This window comes from Cydia amplana, chromosome Z, assembly GCF_948474715.1.
Source record: "Cydia amplana chromosome Z, ilCydAmpl1.1, whole genome shotgun sequence".
Classification (NCBI taxonomy): domain Eukaryota; kingdom Metazoa; phylum Arthropoda; class Insecta; order Lepidoptera; family Tortricidae; genus Cydia; species Cydia amplana.
The window spans coordinates 9,435,675-9,452,205 of record NC_086096.1 but is presented as its reverse complement, the minus strand read 5'-3'; the positions used below and the strand labels follow the sequence as shown (position 1 = coordinate 9,452,205).

The 16,531-nt window shown below is 37.0% G+C and overlaps 2 protein-coding genes across 2 annotated transcripts; both read right to left on the bottom strand.

The window, feature by feature from the left end:
* Nucleotides 1–79: 79 nt before the first annotated feature.
* Nucleotides 80–3,510, bottom strand: LOC134661263 (uncharacterized). The gene is made up of 3 exons (XM_063517253.1): nucleotides 3,303–3,510; nucleotides 1,738–1,882; nucleotides 80–816 (listed from the first exon to the last, which is right to left on the bottom strand). Exons 1-3 carry the CDS (start codon nucleotides 3,463–3,465, stop codon nucleotides 150–152), a joined length of 975 nt encoding a protein of 324 aa, XP_063373323.1. The 5' UTR covers nucleotides 3,466–3,510; the 3' UTR covers nucleotides 80–149.
* Nucleotides 3,511–5,894: 2,384 nt separating this feature from the next.
* LOC134661143 (uncharacterized) lies at nucleotides 5,895–6,508 on the bottom strand. Its single transcript, XM_063517093.1, has 2 exons — nucleotides 6,293–6,508; nucleotides 5,895–6,217 (listed from the first exon to the last, which is right to left on the bottom strand). Exon 2 carries the CDS (start codon nucleotides 6,215–6,217, stop codon nucleotides 5,930–5,932), a length of 288 nt encoding a protein of 95 aa, XP_063373163.1. The 5' UTR covers nucleotides 6,293–6,508; the 3' UTR covers nucleotides 5,895–5,929.
* Between the last annotated feature and the right edge of the window lie 10,023 nt (nucleotides 6,509–16,531).

Here is a 16,531-nt window from a genome sequence, read left to right as displayed (position 1 = left end):
ATGTTCTTATTTTTGTAAGTGCGCGATTAGGTAACAAGCTACTGCATAGAGTTATAGATACAATATTTAGTTTTGGGGTAGCAGATTAATAAAACTAAATTGAATTTTTAAATAACAGGTATAATAATTTTTCATATAGGTACCTACAGTTACTTTCCCAAAGGAGCAAAATTGTCATGCATAATATAACTCGACCACGCCGGTATGAAAGCCTGATTTTTGCCCAACCAAAACCAACTTAAATAATTACCATAAAGTTGATAAGCGTAGTCATAGTACTCTCCCCAAGTAATATTGGACAGTACATAAATGTGGTCAACGTAGTACCTCACGTCCGTGAACACCGATATACGATCTTCATTGTACCTTATCTCAAAACATCCTATGCCCACAATTTGCATATCGTTTGTCAACACCGGGCCTCCAGCGGGCACTCCAGCTCTTTTCTTCTGGTCGATATTAGCCTTAAAACATATAAATTTACCCCACCATTTGACGAGGTATCGGGAACAGTCAACGATTTCGCTTTTGCGCAGCGTCTGATAATTTATTTTGTAGTTTTCCTTGATGTGCGTTAGGTCTTCGAAACCTGCCCCTGCGAATATCATGTCATCCGGAAGTGACATGTGCTTTGGGGGGATGAGCGCTCTTATTGAATAGTGGTACGTGCGGGGCAAGTACGGATACAAGTACATTTGCTCTCTGGTGTGGATGATGGAGATGTCGTGTCTCGGTATATGCGTGCCTCTTGGACCGTGTTCGTGTTCTGGGTTGTTGCTCTTGGGTATGACTCTTCTGGCTCGCCAAACTCGATACCTGTACATCATTGAAATTATAAAATTATACGTTCTAATACAACCCGTGTGTTAACAACTCAGTCTATGAGTAAAATTAGAATAAAACTAACTGAAACTAGCGGGAAATATTATTAAACGTGACCGTATTCAGCGGCATCTACTGTACCTGTAAATTGCTTCTCAAAACAGGTCTAAAGATTTCAACAACATTTTAAAACATGAAAACTAACGAGAAAAAGCGAGAATTACATAATTACAACTCAGGCCTGAAATATATATATATATGTTTATCTCCTATGTAATATTAAGTGTATCGTACCAGGTGTAGGTAATATTACCATAACAAGTAACATAATTATTACCTACCATAAGTTATTAAGTTACATAAGTAACTATATAGAGACTGATGAGCCCACAGTCAAACTCATTGTTGAGTTTTGCGGGGCTATGACTATATTTTAAGAATACCTCTGTATTTTATTAGATAAATAAATAAAAAAAACAATGCGTTGCACTCAGGGAGTGCCGGCAGAAGTGAAAAACTCAATGACTAGTGCAAAATGCACTATGTATAATTGAGGTTAACGCCATCTAGCGTTAGCGTTACTTGAAACCCCTAAGCACATCACCGTTAGTAATAATTATAATAATTTATTATTAGTACTTGAGTTATAGTAATGCCAGTTAGAGCGAAACTCACTAGATAGCATTTAAATCAATAAAGAAAAACTCAATGACATTACATGTAACAGTTTTTCATGTAATGTCATTGAGTTTTTCTTTATTGATTTAAATGCCATCTAAATGAGTGGCCATCTAAATATTACGCTCACATGATCGTCTTACGCTGTCTCGAGTTTAAAAAAATTTCCCCACCTCAAAAAGTGCACAGCGCCGCTAAAGAAGTATTCTCTTCAAAAATAATAAAGGCTGGTTATACCTGAAAGGTGTGTAGTAGTAAGTCCCTCGACCAAGTGCCCAGATGCGCAGGTCTTGTACCACATCTAAATAAGCTTCCACAACGTTCGCTGATGTGATTACTGTCCGCCGGTTAATAAGGCTCCCCACACCGAGATTAGTAAAATCTGAAAAATGTAATGAATTTTACCCGAAAAAATAATTGAACCGTTGAAGAGTCAGAGGGCCTACCACGAACCACGTTCGACGTGTTGCCTCTCTATCGCACTTGTAAATTCGTGCGTAAGTGTGACAGGGAGGCAACATGTCGAACGTGGTTCGCGGTAGGCCCTCTGTGCGGAAAGAGAAGAGTCGTGGAATGTATGGGGCCCAACACATTCCACGACTCTCTTTCCGCACATACTATACTAATCAGCGGTTATAAGCACACATCACTACATAGTATAAAACAAAGTCGCTTCCCGCTGTCTGTCTGTCTGTATGTATGTATTATGCTTAGATCTTTAAAATTACGCAACGGATTTTGATGCGGTTTTTTTTAAATAGATAGAGTGATCCAAGAGGACGGTTTATGTATAAGTTGTTAACCCGTGCGAAGCCGGGGCGGATCGCTAGTTAATTATGTAATGAATATTATTTTAATAATTTTACATTTTGATAATTAAACGATTTCAATAATGTAATGTAAATTAATATTAGGTACAGTGGATGAGTTGGTAACATGAATGACGTTTTATCCAATTAATGTTTGTGATTTTAAAATCCACTTAATTAAATCTTGCATTGATATGATTTTTTTTATAATATTGATGATTGCGGCCTGCGGCCATCAAGATACGTGTGACGCTAATGCAGTTTATATGTGACGTCCCACGGATAAAGGTACCTTATGGCGGTTGGCGCCTACGCTATTATTAACGCCGCTCTAATACAATTGCGGTGCTATGCGACGTAAGCGCCAAGTGACATAAGGTACCTTTTCCCGTGGAACGTCACATATATCGGGAGACGTTACCTAGCATTAAGCGTAAACAATACCTACCTATGTAGGTAAGCGTTTCTTTTATGTTTTGCCATTTTTACATATTGTGACCTTTTTTGCCACTTTTGTGTTATTTCTACTCAGACCCCGTAGACAACATGCCATTCGCTAACGCTACGTAGCGAACGAAACGCAACTGTCACTGTCACACTAATATGGAAGAGTGATTCGATGGCGAAGCGATAGTGATTGTCACCTTGGCTAGGCCGCCAGAATCACGAGCTCTTTCGATCCTAATGGGATAAAAAAATGTCCCGGAGTTTTTTTCTATTGTGTTACCATTTCCCAATATACTTTGTATGGCGGTAACAAAAAGGAAAGTTTGAAAAATGTATGGAAATTTTAGGACACTTTTTTTCTCCTATAAGGATGAAAAGGGCTCGCGATCCTGACTAGAAATAACACAAGTGGCAAAAAAGGTCACAATATATAAAAATGCCAAAAAATAAAAGAAACGCTCAGGTGCTTAAATAAATATGTAGGACCTAATTGGCGGTCAGTGTAAGAGAGGGAAAGAGAGTAGAGAAGCTTTTAATTTTACTCACGTATAGATATCCCAGCTACGACGCTCATGCGTCGTCTATAACAGGAGTCAGCCCAGTCCCAATCCGGAAACCAGAACTCGAACCAGTCGGTCTGCACCTGCCACTGGAACATGCTCAGGCGCTTACGCATGTCTCTAGGCAGGCCCTCTGTGGAGGTTCCCATGTCCCAGAAGCCCAAGGCGGTTCCACAGAATATAAGGAAGAAAAATAACCTCAAACAAGATGACATAAGGCACTTTGTTAACATTTTATTTAATTTTTGAGTAGGATTCTTCAGTTAATTCGCGATATATTGACAGGAAGAAACCGTAGATTAGTATGTAACCTGTAATGAAACTTAAATGTCTTTAAAAAAGCTATCAAAAACAATGTGGAATTTGTTATGTTTGTTTTTGTTTAGCATTAAATTAAAAATGTGGAATTAAGTTGTTGTCAATTTAAATGCTATGTTGACACTAACCTTATTAATGTCATCGCTGAAAGGCAACTGGAGAACTAACTGTTATGTTATTAAAGTGAAACGTAAACCTTTTGTTTTGTTTTAGTTCAACATTTATTGAAACTAATAACAAAGATTGGAGTTATTTTATTAACCCCCGATGCAAAAAGAGGGATGTTATATGGTTGACGCCAATGCATGTATGTCTGTCTGTCTGTGGCACCGTAGCTCTCCAACGGATCGACCGATTTCGATGTGTTTTTATTTTGCATGAATGTGAGTTTCCTTACGGTGGTTATTAGCTATTTTTCGTAAAAATATATCTAGCAGTTTGAAGAGTATCAGCTCTTTACCAAAATGATGTAAGGCATTTTTGACATACATTTTTTTGGCATATAGGTAGAGCAGTTCACAAAGTGTAGGTACTCCGCGGACCCCGTTAGCCCCCTCTTAAGTGTAGCTATTTAGGTATATTTAAGAGTTTAGGCATTTATCGGCATGGTATCCAGTTCATATGTAAGTAGGTATTATATAGCTCAACGGTCGGATACCTGCGGCTCGTGAACCTGTCACTTTGCGGCCCGCGAGCCTCCCTGGCTATTTTGTATGTACCTACTCGTAATATCGACAAACGACAATGTCTGATAAAGTCATAAATACTCGTATTAACAAAGTACGATCCGCGTCAACTTCGTTAACTACTATGTGGCCCTTGGCTGCTAAAAGGTTGCCGAACTCTGATATAGCTGAAAGTTCCTTTGCTTAGACTTGTTTAACAAACTCGTTTCACCGTGAAAACCGCGAGCAAATAGTATGCTTATTTAGAAGTCAAATAAAACAAATATTTTGTTTATAATGTTTGCGATAATTTACCGACAAAATGAAATGTTAGTCAATATTGTTGTTGTGTAACAAGTTGTGGTTTGTAAACATTTGCAATCAATTGGGTACCTGCGGTTAAGTATTTCGAAGACCGATATTAGTTTAGTAAATTGTTATTGAAATGTTGAGCCTCTTGCTATAAATAGTACAAATCATCTCAACGAACACATTTATAGTAGGTATCTACAGCTAATTAAGATTCGATATAAGGCTACGCTTATTACCTATTTAACTAAATTTCTAGAATATGGACTTGGAATGAAAATAGGTAGACTATAAGTACATAGTTAAAGTAGTCAAAAACAGTCCTTAAACCCTGGCGGGAGCTGCCTCTGCTTGCATCCCATGACACGGGCAAGGGCAGCATCCGCAGTGTCAAAAGGGACTCTACGTGTTGGCTTCAGCTCCGCGGACGCGTCCCAAAGGTCTAGAACACCATAGTTCCGTCATGGAAAAGACAAAAATTCATAAGAATCGCTTATCAGCAGGTTCAGATCAGATAAAGTTAGGTATCCAATTAAGACAAGTAAATAATCCTTAATGAAACCTAAATCTCAATATAGACACCACACTTACAACCGCCATACATCGTAACTGAGGACTCAAAATTTACTTACGGAATGTGCCTGAGGTAAAATGGACATGTGCTTTTCATGCAATTTTTGAGATTCGAGCGCTATAAATCGAAGGCAAGTGGTCGAAAAATAATCGCACACGACAAATTTTCAAGAATATTTGCGCATGAACTTACTGAACATAATATTATGTATTTTTCACTTCACTCGAGAGACTTGCACATCTGTAATTTGAGGTTAACATCAACACTCTTATCTGTCCATCGGTGGACCTTATGCCTTTTGTGTTAAGGTTTCCGAACCATCAGTTAACAGTGTCGTGGGCGATGGTACCTACGTACTACTTGTACAGTCGACGTCAAAGAGATCTTTACGACTAACGTTACAAAAAATTATTTACACGACTTTATTGTCATAGCATTTAGGTCGTGTAAACATTTTTTTGTTACTTTGGCTGTAAATTTCTCTTTGACGTCGACTGTACTACATATCATGTTTTATAAAACGTAACTTTAATGTAACATGTGTACAATTTTATAACATAAGTACCTATGTAGTGCATTTAGTCCGAACTCTAGCTGTAAACAAGCCATTTTTGGCTTAGCAGTTAAGAAACATGAAACTCTGCGATTCATTTAATTGTTTAGAACTTTAATAAATGAAAAAAAAATGTACAAACCAAAAGAAAAAAAAATCAAATATGAATTTGTTTAATATCTTGCTATCAGAAGCTATTCGTCATCAAAATTGAATCTCCTCATGCCGTCGAACCTGAAGCCGTAGGCGGCGGCGTTCTTGACGTCCACCAGCGCCGGGTTGCGGTGCTTATAGAAACTGCCATGCCCGTGCGCAGGCCTCGACGAGCCGTTCGGCACGCCGTGCGCCTCGCGCGGATAAAACGCCTCGAACTGCCCGCTAGATGGCAGCACCATCTTGAGCCCTGCGTCCTCCGGGTCGTACGGTCGGCATAGAGATGGCGTTAACATTGCCAACAAACACATCACGTACACTGACATCATCTGCAATAACATAATTAAGATATAAATACGTATAAATATACTCTCAAAACATAAAGAAATATTAACATTACATACTGTTTAACAATTATAATGTGGCTCCCGATAAGCTGTATGCATATGGAATGCGATTCGTCAGAGCGTATTTAGCGAAACTGGTAGATCGTCTCAGTGGGTCACCTTGAGGGGCTTGAGCGCGCGGACAAGCAGTGGCGGCGGCCGGCCCGTGCTGCAACAATACCAACTTTCCCTCCGCGGTGTCAGCAAGTCAACATTACACGAGTGGCAGTCCGCTAACTCAATCAACTAGTCTTTTATTACGCACGTTGCGTATAAACCTGATACAGGTTGACTTTTATTTTAATACAATACAAAATACCTAGATTTTTTCTCCGTTTTCTGTGAGTACCGTTAGTTACAACTCTATGACTACCTACAAATAATGTGTTTTTTTGTTTACATCTTTTATAACTATTTATAAGTAATTAACTGAAATAAAATTATTTGTGTTGCGATTATAAAGCCACCGGTATAAGCAGCTTGATTGACATTAGATATGAGCGCCGCCGCCCCCGACAAAATTTTCGCGCCGCCGTCGCCGACGCTGCGTTATCGGCGTGACCTTGGTAGTTACTACTACTTTCAGAGGTTTCTGAATCAGATAATATATATTCAATCGAGTTTAGATCTTTAACGGCGCCACTTAAAATAGTTTATAGACATTCAAAAGGTATTTTAGGCCCATATAATTCAAAAATATCGAAGGTAAATGCAAATTTATCTGACTAGTAACCGCGCTACTAGTCTTGGGGAAACGAAATTATTTAATATCAATTTAAACATCAATATGCTCGTAATAAACATACTGATTTCCTTCCATTTGTATTGTGGAACGTTCTAGATTACAATTTATAGATTGTATATACACTAGACATATGTCAATCACAATGAAATAATTAACTGTGATCAACTCTGGCTAACGTGAGACTCGAACCTACATCTTTGGATTATCGACCCAATGCATAACTAATTTTGCCAGCTATTAACCATCCGTCATTTACCGCGAATTAAACCATTACAAGCATGATTGAACGTCTTTAAAAGGTATAAAAAGGGGTTATTTTTGAGATATTAATGGTTTCCACGTCCAAATGTCCGGCCGTTGTAGCTCGGCCTCACACAGAAGCGCGCTGCAATCAGCGCTCCAGGCTTTCGGCCGTCAGCCAAGCTCACACTTGGCGTACGATTCTTAGCTGTATGCTTACCTGCAGCTCATCCTCTGGCCTCGCATTGGGAGGCGTCGAAAATAGTCGAAATCAAGTCTTCGGTGTTACATGGAGCTCGGCCTTGGGCCTCACTTTTTGACGTAGATCGGTTTTGTTGGGTCGATATTGGTTAATGACGGAGCTCGATTTTCTTTGGACTGTAGACAAGACGTTTCCCTGATACAGTCAATCCGCAATTTTTAACTTAGCACAAAAGATAAGGGCCTCGCTAAGATCTTCCGGCCAGAACCTCGCCAAGATTAAGACCGCCTCTGATGCCGCGCGATAACGCTTTCATCCACAGTTCCACAGTTTTTACGATATAAAACTTTTTTCGTACCATTCAATAAATTCCTTGAAAATGCATTTATTTTATAACTTTCTTACAGCAAAAACATGTTTTTTCGGTAAAATTTTGGTTTGAATTATTTTTTTCATTACTTAATCGAAGGTGTTTCAAGGCCACGCCGCCGATTCGCCGCCGCCGCCGACCAATTTTGACCGGCGCGCCGCCGCCGGATAATTGCCTATCGGCGCTCATATCTAAATTTGACATGTCATGTCTATGTCTTGGTGTCTACCAAGCACGCACGGTTGTTTGACATACATTAGTATATACCTACTTAATTATACCTACATATTAATATTAATAGAAAATTCTTAGCTTAGTCAAGATCGATACGTTATTTCTCGGATAAAAAAGCTAGGCCACAGGCCATTACTGAAATAGGTGGCAATGGTGGCGTTTTTGAATACATAAGCAATAAAATTAATGGAACTCCAATCACATGGTGTTATTTACTCAGTACCTACCAAGTAGGGTAGGGTATTTTAGGGTCAAAATAAGTTCTCTTATAGATACATTAGATTGGAAATGAGATAAAATTAAAAACGTAAAAGCACATATACCATCTTTATTTACCTTTAATGAAAATAAATCCCTTCCGAAAACTAATATCATATATACTTAATGATAAAGAGAATAAGGTCTTTTATTTTAATTCCAAATAACTTCGATAACTATGATCATATCATCCTAATTAAGGAAACACAAATAAGTTTTTATAGGTATCAATATGTCAACAGTAGAGATGGTAAGCTATGTTTTTATATATAGGTAGATAAGTACTAAGACGACAGTTCGATTGACATAGTTATTTACACCGTTTTCGAGAACGTTCTACGTTCACTATGGGAAATATTCGCGGGCGCGAACGATTCCTCGGAAAACTTTCTCGAGAATGGCACATTGATCAATCATCCTGCTTTTGTAACAATTTTGTGTCAAAGGATCAGATTGACAAATTGGGGCGATCGAATTGTGATTTTAGCATCTCGGCCCTCGGTATAACATCACGTTTTAGGTTTGGGTGTATGTTCATAAAACCCGTCTCTGTAAAACAGTGTAGCGGTTAGATTTAACTGCATTTAGGCAGTTTCGTCATCCTCCACTGCGGCAATTAGCTATAATTCGTTATTAACCATACTTGTATGGGGTCGAACCGAACCGTTCCGCAGTGGAAGAGAACAGTTGTAGATATTTATATAAGTACAGAACCCTAAAAAGACAAAGCCCTAGTATCACACAATTGGCCTATTCGCTTATTATTTTTTATAAACATAGGTACTGAATAATATTTGCATTGTTTCTAGTATTAAAAGAGTTTTGATTAGAAAACTATATAATATAGGTATAGGTATACACCTACTGTTATCGCTCAGCTTTAACCTAAACCTCAATTACAAAAAAATAGGCCTATTGTTCGTTAGCCACTTTTTAACCAGATAAAGGCTATAGCAAAGTTTTTATGGCTATGGTTTTTAGCTAAAAATCGTTAGCTGGAATGTAGGTACCTAGGCAGGAATGCAAGTAGGTTCAAAGACATTGGAAAACCAAAAGAAGGAATTTTCAAAGGATAATATTTCGAACACACAGGATGTAACAAAAATAGTGGGGATCCTTTTGAGAGGCATATTTGGTATCGACGTTCTGATTAGGTAAAAGTAGAAGAAAACATTTTTTTGACGCGAAAGCTTTTTGGCCTTTGTATGGATGTTGCAATTTACATAAATAATTAAATATGTAAGTAGATACTTCAATTGTATGTTTTCGTCATGTCAATGGAATTTTAAATATTAACTAAAATTGATTTACTTCCACCTACTTATCCATGTATTCATTACTTAACGGTGTTATTGTTCCAATTACGTCTCAATTTGGTATTGAGCATAAGCGTGAATAAATATACCTATTAACATTAGTATGATTAGTGACATGAAGTGCAATCCCGTTGTGACATTAATAAAATCACGAAAACAAGGGATTCATCGATATCACCTTATCGCAACTGCGACACAAAATTATGAAAATACATTTCACATATGTAATTTTCGTACAATATATTTATTATTTCATTTCACAACTGCATTTCTTAAAACACGAATCAAATTACAAGTATTTTGCTACCAAAATTCTTTGAATTACATGTTTATGTATGTATACATATATTATAAATACAATACATTGTGCGAAATGTATAACTGGACGAAAATCACCGTTACAATCATGTACCCTTTCAAATTTTGATCATATTTAAGGACTAAACACCAAACAATCACCTAGGTATAGGTAAGAAATTAGATTCACAGTTCGATTAACTATAAAGTAAGGTGCTGTACTTTTGATTTATAATTGATTTGATTTATGTGCCACATCGTACCTTGTCCACAGTGATAACGTACAAGTACCTATGTTACAACAACAACAGTTATTTACGATACAAGTGCGGAAAAGAGCAAATTCAAAACGAGTGGCGATAAATTAAAACACGACCGAAGGGAGTGTTTTAAATCGACACGAGTTGCGAATTACCTATTCGCACGTGTATCGTACAACGTTTTACAGTATGTGGCTCTTTAAATTTTCGACATAGGCACGGAAAATGCTTATTCCCGCACTAGTGCAAGAAGTAGCACCATATGTACTTACCTACTGTAAAGGTTTTTTAAACTCTCAATCAAATTCGTTTATTTATATTTGCAATGTATGGGCGATCTTCATGTAGGTACCTATATAATTTCAATAGTAAAAAAACCGGCCAAGTGCGAGTCGGACTCGCGTTCCAAGGGTTCCGTATATTAAGTCCGACTCACGCTTAACTGCACATGTCTAATAGGTTTTCCTGTCATCTATAGGTAAAGAACTATTTTGTGTATTTTTTGGGTAGTTTCGGAGATAAAGGGGGGAATGGTCATTTTTTGCCTTTTTTCTTGAATAACTGCTAAACTATTTATCCTTAAATTATAAAAAATATATACTTAGGATTGTTACCATGAGCTCTTTCATCTGATATGTAACACGATATAGTTTGAAAAACTTTATTTTTTAATTTTCTCATTTACCCCCCAAAAATGGGCTCCATTTTTAAAATTCATTTATTTACGTTACACATGCGTCTTTGGGTTACAAATTTACATATGTGTGCCAAATTTTAACTTAATTGGTTCAGTACTTTCGGAGAAAATAGGCTGTGACAGACGGACAGACAGACGCACGAGTGATCCTATAAGGGTTCTGTTTTTCCTTTTGAGGTACGGAACCCTAAAAATATATGGGAGGATTAGTGTTTGTCTTTAACACGCTGGGAGAAGTAGCTTTGGCCCCACCCGGAAGTTGCCTCAGCTGCTCGTATGGGCATAATGATACAAAATGACCTAGATATTTGGAAAAATTTATTTAAAACGAAATTTATTCATAGGGGCTAAAGTTACTCTCCACGCCAACAGATTCAAGTAGGTACCGATGTGCAAGTTGCGGAAAGGTTACAAAAAGTTGTAAAAGTTCTCGGAAATTTCTGGATATTTCTCAGAAATGGAACACTACGATCCTCATAAAAATCCGATAAAAATAGGTTCCAAAATATAATATTTAAAACATCCAAAATGTTTCCACGTGGATATTTCTCAATTTTGCAATCTTTCCGATGGCACACCAGTAGATTAAAGATACAATTTTGTAATAGTACATCATAGACTAGGAATCCTCTATACGGAGTTTAGAGCAATTATTTGATGAACCCGATGCTGCCAAAAATACGGGGTTGCGGGGGGACGAGGTGAGCGAATCCCGTGCCGTGATTGGTCCGTTAAAAGACACGGACCAGTCACGGCACGGGATTCTGACACTTTGAATCGAAGATGGAGTATTAAAACTACCGTATATAGTGACAGAGGGGGTAGCGTTACTATGCTCAGTCTAGAGGATGTCTTGTCTGTGTAGTACATTAACTGCATTTTTCCTTAAAACAACGTAAGGTCTATGAATGTCTCGTTAAATATAATTTTATTTGTGATCAATATTTTTTTCGCATAAAAAATTATCTATTAAGATCATTAATCATTACCTATTCAAATACATGGTTCGGATTTTAACCAATAACCATTTTTATCAAATAATTAATATCAGAATCAGGGTATTCATAAAAACATAACAGATGTAATATTATAAATTAATAATACTAGGTGTCTAACCTATTTGTTCATTTGTTACTTAATTATAGCAGTAGCATTTTTATAGACATTCAGACAGTGGAAGTAAGCATAATAGTAACTAGTCTTAAGCACTGATATTTCTGAAATAGGGTGACTGCCATAGTTATAGGCCACTCTTAACAATAAGGCTTCAATTGGCTTTTTTATTTCTGATTGGAGTGGCCAATAGGGATGATGACACATGTTGAATTTTATAACAAAATCTAGCAGAATAGATAGGAAATGAGCAATTTATCACAATATTGTGGATATTAAAAAAATATCCCTGCCTATATGCCATCGTCCCTTTCACAGTTGAAACGGCGGGTTGCTGGGGAGCCGATGCGAAGCGCTTCACACGCGACTTAGAACGTCGTCTCAGACAAAGGGGAAGGCCCCCCCCTCCGAGTCGTTCCTTGTGCAAAGGCTGTCCGTGGCGATCCAGCGTGGCAATGCTGCGAGCATCATGGGCACCTTTGCACCAGGAACGACTTGAAGCGTTTTGTCTTTTTTTTATAATTTTAACTTTTATTTGTAATTTTAGATATAAGTTATTAATTAAATATTGGTTAAAAAAATATATCGAAATAATACTTAAATAAGCATCTGCAAGTTTCAAAATTTAAGTTTTTTTAACTTCCAAAAACGAAGTAACCTAAGTAAGGATACCATTCGATTCCTCACATTTTATCCAAAAAAAGATTGTATAGCAACATATAGGTGAACCAGGATCTATTGAGGGTGCGCCATGTTGCGGAATTTCACTGGAACTAATTTTTTCATACTACACTGAATTGTCACCCTATACATGAGAAAAACAGCGCCCTCTTGACAATTATCATATATTACTGGTCAGGCTATACATAAACGCAATATTTCACCGAAAAAAACGCGTTTTCTTGTTTTGTTCATACTTCAAGATGGACTCTCGTGACCTTGACGTCACGTTCACTTAACGTTTTCTTAGGGGCGTTTCGCAAGCGAAGTACGACTGTCGGACTTTGACTATCATTTCCGACTTTAGTATTGCTTTAATGCAATGGGTCCCATAGAGACATTTGATTCTAAAAACAAACCTGATTGATTGATACCATAACTGAAAATTTGTCATCTAGCGTATTGGCTTATTTATTTCTGATTTATTAGGAGTGGCCAATTACTATGTAGTGGCCAATTACTATAGCAGTCACCCTAGCCAGTTTATTTGTGTTTCACATGAAATCAGCGTGAAACATAATCTACAAGTACTTGTTGGAATCAATCTTTCCCATAGTTCTGGCATATAAACTTTCTTTTTATTCGCAAAATGGTCCCGTACGGCCAAAATGCTCCGCGGTATTCTGATCTATTTGGCCGTATACGGCGTATAAGATGTATAAATAAAATTATATCATCAACAAATATGAGATACATACTTGTTACAGCCCCAATAATTAGAAATAAGGTAAATTATACTTGCATACTTTTATCTCCGTTACATTTTTGGAATTTATTAGCTTAGTGACATTTAAAAATTAAATAGTATCAATAAATAAAGACGCAGTACCTAATATGCATAAAATCTTTTCATAATTCTATAGGAATAATAAAACGATTGGAAACACCAGCCGACTCGACCCTTCCATCCTCAGTTTCCCTTCTATCCAAACATGTACACTTCCCTGTCATTTAAATAGCCTGAACTCAATAAGTACAATATTCACTAATGTTCTCTAGCCTACCTTATTATACATTATTCCATCCTGGGTTACACAGGTCCCGCAAAACAAATATTATATTTAAATTTGAGTCCGAGCACAAGGTACTTATATTAAGAGTTGTTAAACAACATCAAATCATAATTATATAATAATAATAATAATCCATAATTAAGTTGTCAATGACATGCTCATTTTTAGAATAAGCAAATAGAAGTACATATTTGGTTTTCAGAATATCGTGCGAGTTGACTTTGAAAATAACCCAATTTTAGAGCTGTTCAGCGTAGCTTATTAGTGTTCCGTACAAAACTTTGTTCACGGAACACTTATGGGATCACTTCGGTCTTGCAAATCAGTTACCTAAATGCGTTTTTCTCAGAGACCATTTGACGTAGATACCTAAAATTTGGAACAGTTATTTTTTAATGAAGCTGTATTGTAGTGTAGGAGTAGGATCATCATACAAACTTCAAGCGAGTGTTGATGAATAAAACATATTACCTAATACCGTTCTACAGCTACACACGGATTACACAGCACTTGGTAAGTAATGTATCAATTCCATACGCTCCAGAAAATATGATTAAGTCAAAAAGACTTGCGTTCCTGTTCTCATAATTTAGATAATAGGTACCTATCTGGGAGACCGAGCTTTGCTCGGAAAACATATAAAACTCAAAATTGCGCGTTTTTCCAGGGATAAGACCTAGCTAGATCGATTTTTCGGCCCTAAAAACCCCCATATAGCAAATTTCATCGAAATCGTTAGAGTCGTTTCCGAGATCCCCAAAATATATATATAAATAAACATATAAATCACTACATAGTATAAAACAAAGTCGCTTCCCGCTGTCTGTCTGTCTGTCTGTCTGTATGTATGCTTAGATCTTTAAAACTATGCAACGGATTTTGATGCGATATTTTTAATTGATAGAGTGATTGAATAAGAAGGTTTATGTATAATTTAATAACTCGTGCGAAGCCGGGGCGGGTCGCTAGTAAATAAATTAACAAGAATTGCTCGTTTAAAGGTATTAGATTAGATACCTAGTCTGCAACTGATGTTTTAAACTTAGATAGGTATCTAAATAAAGTTATATGACAAAATACGGTAAGGGCAACGGGAAGAAACATAGCATAGATATACATGTCAAGACGCCTTTTGAGCAAGCTAAATCAAAGGGTAACGCAAGTCTACCTACCTATTCTAGACTTAGTAATGTACATGTAGTCGGCCCTACTAAGCCAAATAGCGTTATCTCAAAAGAAAATTACCTCCATCGATTACAATGGCACTTGGCAGGCGTTATCGGATTTTGAACTATGATTATACCAAAAAGTGGCGGTCATTTTTTGCAAACTTTGACTACGAATTTATATTAAGGTACCTTTGGGATCCTCAGATGTAAATTTTCATCATGATTAGAACAAATTTCCCGTCGGACGTACCGTTTTCGATCTACAAACAAAAAACGGAAAAAGTTCAAAAAATTATGCACGTGGTACCTCCTGGGATGGAGCAAACTCGGGTTACACGCATTTACGATCAAATGGAGGTATTAAAATAATTTCCAGCTTGCTGCATGGGAGCACATAATAAGTTATAGTATTATCATACAGAACGGCCACGCACCGCCCCGCCCCGACTCGCATAACTCGCATTACCTCGTCCCGCGCTCGCCCCGCGACATGAATCTGGCGGACTTCTGGCATGCTCTCAGTAAAGCGACTTACCCACACAGACACAATGACGCGTGTACAGACATGCCGTGCACACATATATAAACGCAAATTATTTTTGATGTATGGCGTATCCGCCCTGTTGCTGGGAGTAATTTTTTTGAAAAAATCAAATTTGATTGGCCTCCTACAGAGATGGCGCTATTTGTTTTAGGAGTGCAGTTAACTGCTGCGCTAACAGAAGTTCAGAGTTAAATTGTTCTGTCATTCAAGAATAAGCATGTGTATTCAGATGTAAATCCAGTGTTTCTCAAATCTCAAATCCAATCTCAAATTTAGAGGAAGACTATTAGTCTTTTTTAACTATTATTTGGCTTACAAAGCTTCAGTCGATGTGGATTAATGTTAAAGATATAAGTATTGTTAAAAATTATAGTACCAAATCGAAGGCCAGGATTATGCCTATTTCCTACTTAAAGACGGTACATAAGTTATTGCTTACTTCCCTTTGTTTTCGCTTAATTAAATAAGAACGCTATAAAAAAGAATAAAATCCCCTAAAAACGAACATACCCTTAGTAGACCATTTAGTAGACCTCATTTCATTGAATAAGGCTCACATTTAAATGTATCTTTGACGGTACCTCAGTGAGCAATAAAGGTAAGAACCCGACATACAACCTCCTTAAAATATATAACCACCACTAAATTTAATAGTCAAAGCATTCAATATATATATATATATATATATATTATGTATATACATTTAAAAGATAATTGAAATCACATCAACAGAGATCCTTACTACATAATAATAATTTTTGGTCATTAAATAGACCATATCAAACCGAAACAAAATTTATAATTTATAAGCATTGCAAAATTTTAAATGTACATAGTTGGTGTATTGAACTATATTTGTGGCAACATTGACACCAGTACCAGCCAGGGGTCGGTCGCCAATCTCATACACAAAGCCCGTGGTGTTGGAAGCAGTGTCTGGAATTAGTTTTCTGATACATAAACACAATATTTTCTATATCTTAATATATTTTTACCACCAATTAGTGGCAATGACACAACGGACCGTCGTAAAACGCATAAGTTTGCTTACTGGTGAGGCTTTTGTTATAATTCAAGCT